The sequence below is a fragment of the Cydia splendana genome, chromosome 9, assembly GCF_910591565.1.
Source record: "Cydia splendana chromosome 9, ilCydSple1.2, whole genome shotgun sequence".
Taxonomy (NCBI): Eukaryota; Metazoa; Arthropoda; class Insecta; order Lepidoptera; family Tortricidae; genus Cydia; species Cydia splendana.
Window position 1 is genome coordinate 20159695 of NC_085968.1, and position 3472 is coordinate 20163166.

At 45.7% G+C, this 3472-nt stretch overlaps 1 protein-coding gene across 1 annotated transcript; it reads left to right on the forward strand.

The window, feature by feature from the left end:
* Window positions 1-645: 645 nt before the first annotated feature.
* LOC134793828 (uncharacterized) lies at window positions 646-2560 on the forward strand. Its single transcript, XM_063765527.1, has 2 exons — window positions 646-2054; window positions 2520-2560. The coding sequence occupies exon 1, from the start codon at window positions 646-648 to the stop codon at window positions 2008-2010; it is 1365 nt and encodes a 454-aa protein (XP_063621597.1). The 3' UTR covers window positions 2011-2054; window positions 2520-2560.
* Window positions 2561-3472: the final 912 nt, after the last annotated feature.

Sequence of the window (3472 nt, forward strand, 5' to 3'; positions counted from 1 at the left end):
ATCACATGCTTGCCTACACTATACAAGCTCCTTACATCCATTTTGAGAGCAAAAATCAACGCGCACATTGTTGCAAACAATATCCTGGCTTCCGCTCAAAATGGATGTAGGGTTGGGTCCCGTGGTACTAAAGAGCTCCTCCTTATAGACATGACCATCTGCCAACAAATCCGACGGAAAAGGGGGGCCCTCTCAGCCGCTTGGATTGACTACAAGAAGGCCTATGATTCGGTGCCTCATTCATGGTTGGGGAGGGTCTTAGAGTTGTATAAAGTTGATGCAGCTTTAAGAGCCTTCCTAAGCACGTGTATGAGGCAGTGGACCACAGTCCTTCGTCAACCAGGAGGCGGGGATGACCGCCCTGGCCCGCAGGATTTTATAAGGATTGAGCGAGGAATCTTTCAGGGCGACAGTCTGAGTCCCCTGTGGTTCTGCCTAGCTCTGAATCCCCTCAGCACCCTGCTGAAAGATTTGGGACTAGGTTGCCGGCTTCAGAGAGGGGGTGAAGTCATTTCTCACCTTCTGTACATGGATGACCTCAAATTATTTGCACCAAATAGCCAAGACTTGTTGGAGCTACTGAAAACCACCGAAGTCTTCAGTAATGCCATCAACATGGAATTTGGTATCGATAAATGTGCGGTTATGCATGTACAGCGGGGGAGGGTTGTAAATTCAACAAATTTACAACTCTCTGAGACAATGTCTTTCAGATCTATCTCTGAATCAGAAACCTATAAATACCTTGGTATGTCACAGTCGTTGGGTATTGAGGATGAGGGTATTAGACGGTCGGTGAAGGAGCGCTTTTTCAGTCGGCTCACAAAAGTCCTAAACAGTCTTTTGTCAGGAGGCAACAAAGTGCGCGCCTTCAACGCCTGGGTAATGCCCCTACTCACATACTCCTTTGGCATACTAAGGTGGACTCAGACCGAGCTGGACGCCCTGGATCGGAGGGTCCGATCACTGCTCACCACACATCGTATGCTACACCCACGCTCGTCAGTTATGAGATTGTACATCCCACGGAAGTGTGGAGGCCGAGGCTTCCTAAATGCCAAGGATCTCCATAACCGCGAGGTGTACAATCTCAGGAATTATTTCCTTAACAATGAGTGTGGGATGCATCGTGATGTGGTGGCAGTAGACAGGAACCTAACGCCGCTCTCCTTGGCAAACGAGAACTGGCGCAAACCTGTGGTACTAAGTACTGCGGATCGCAAGGCGGCATGGGAGAGTAAGGTGCTACACGGGCGGTTCTACAAGGCCCTCACGGGACCCGACGTGGACCTGCTCGCGTCGGTGAACTGGTTACGATTCGGGGACCTCTTCGGAGAAACCGAGGGTTTTGCCTGTGCAATTGCGGACGAAGTGATGATGACGAACAACTATCGGAAATATATCCTGAAGGACGGTACGGTCGACATTTGTCGGGCATGCCGCCGTCCCGGAGAGTCACTCAGGCATATCATTTCCGGTTGTTCTCATCTTGCTAACGGCGAGTACTTGCACAGACATAATCTCGTAGCCAGGATTATTCACCAGCAACTTGCTCTTCTATACGGCCTTGTGGACCGCGAAGTACCGTACTACAAGTACTTACCTGCGCCTGTTCTCGAGAATGGTCATGCCACGCTCTATTGGGATCGATCTATCATCACTGACAGGACTATTGTAGCCAATAAGCCTGACATCGTGATAATAGATCGATCGCAACGTCGGGCCGTGCTCGTTGACATCACCATCCCCCATGATGAGAATCTCGTGAAAGCCGAGAAGGACAAATCCAGTAAGTACCTAGACTTGGCTCACGAGATAACAGCCATGTGGGATGTTGACTCGACGATAATTGTCCAGATAGTCGTTTCAGTGAATGGTCTAATAGCGAAGAGTCTCGACCAACACCTTGAGAGGCTCTCGCTAGGTGGTTGGATCAAGGGTCAGATGCAGAAGGCGGTGATCTTGGACACGGCGCGGATAGTCCGCCGGTTCCTCTCTCTGCAGCCCTGACCACCGGTAGCTTGGGCCTTGCCCCGCTGCTGGCGGCACCCTAGGTTAGGTTTTTTATAATGTGTTTATATTATTTTTTATTGTTTTGTAAGTGTTTTTATATTTTACTTTTATATTCATATTATAAATAACCTAACTTAAGATGAGAAATGAATAAAGAGATAATAATAATACCATGCTCGTCGACGTCACCATCCCCCATGATGAGAATCTCGTGAAGGCCGAGAAGGACAAGTCCAGCAAGTACCTAGACTTAGCTCACGAGATAACCGCCATGTGGGATGTTGACTCGACGATCATTGTTCCTATAGTCGTGTCAGCGAACGGTCTCATAGCGAAGAGTCTCGACCAACACCTAGAGAGACTCTCGCTGGGTGGTTGGATCAAGGGTCAGATGCAGAGGGCGGTAATTTTGGACACGGCGCGTATAGTACGTCGATTCCTCACTCTGCGGCCCTGACCACCGGCAGCTTGGACCCTGCCCCGCTGCCGGCGGCACCCTAGGTTAGGGTTTTTTATAATGTGTTTATATATTTTTGCAAGTTTTGTAGTTTTTATATTTTACTTTTATACTCACATTGTAAAATAACCTAACCTAAGACCCTAAAAATCATGCCAAAGATACCAGAATTTAGATGCCAACAATGCAATCGACCTGATCGACCATCATCCTAAACACATTCGTTGAGGTCTGCGGTAATGATCAGTCAGTTCTCTTGGCTTTGGCTCTTCTTCGGCAGATAAAGATAGCCTCTAGCCTAAACCTAAAAGGGTTTCCACGGCTACCTTGGTTTTGATGCGTATTTTTCTCATTTTGGCTGTTAGGTCGAAATTCAAAGTAGGTAAGTGCTGAATAACTAATTTAAAATAATCTGTGCCACATTGTCGGAAAAAATGTCACGTAAATTTCTTTTATTTTCCATGCATTCCTGGTATCTTGTACCATAATTAACGGCTGTCACGTGACCGTTTTTTACGACAAAACTTTATGTAGATACACCCTCGCATTAATCATCATAACTTATTGTCGTACGTTCGTTTGCTGGATAGGTTATCCGACGTTTGGATGGAAATATTTGCTTTTGGGTCAAGCTTGATTTACGGGAATGGTTTGAATGTATGTTAAATGGTAAAATGAGGCATTTTTATGATCTTCGAGGGCGGCACACAGTTTGTATGTTTATTTCTTACAAACTTTTAATATTCGTTATTTTACTACCTATTACATTAGTGGTAGAAAATAATCAGCAAATTTTAATTAAAAAAAAATTGCCGTTGAGGTGTTTTAAGACTACGAATATGTGAACACTTTGCTGTTATGAAACTAAGTGCGCTTAGCAACCAACAGCTATAGGTATGTACTAACTAATTTTTTTTTCTATACGTATCCTCCAATCTTAGCCTCCAATGCTTGTCAATAACACGATACGACTTAAGTTATAACGGATCCATCCAACTATTC

Coding starts and splice junctions, on each gene's coding strand:
- LOC134793828 (XM_063765527.1), top strand. CDS start 646: ATGCATGTACAGCGGGGGAGGGTTGTAAATTCAACAAATTTACAACTC.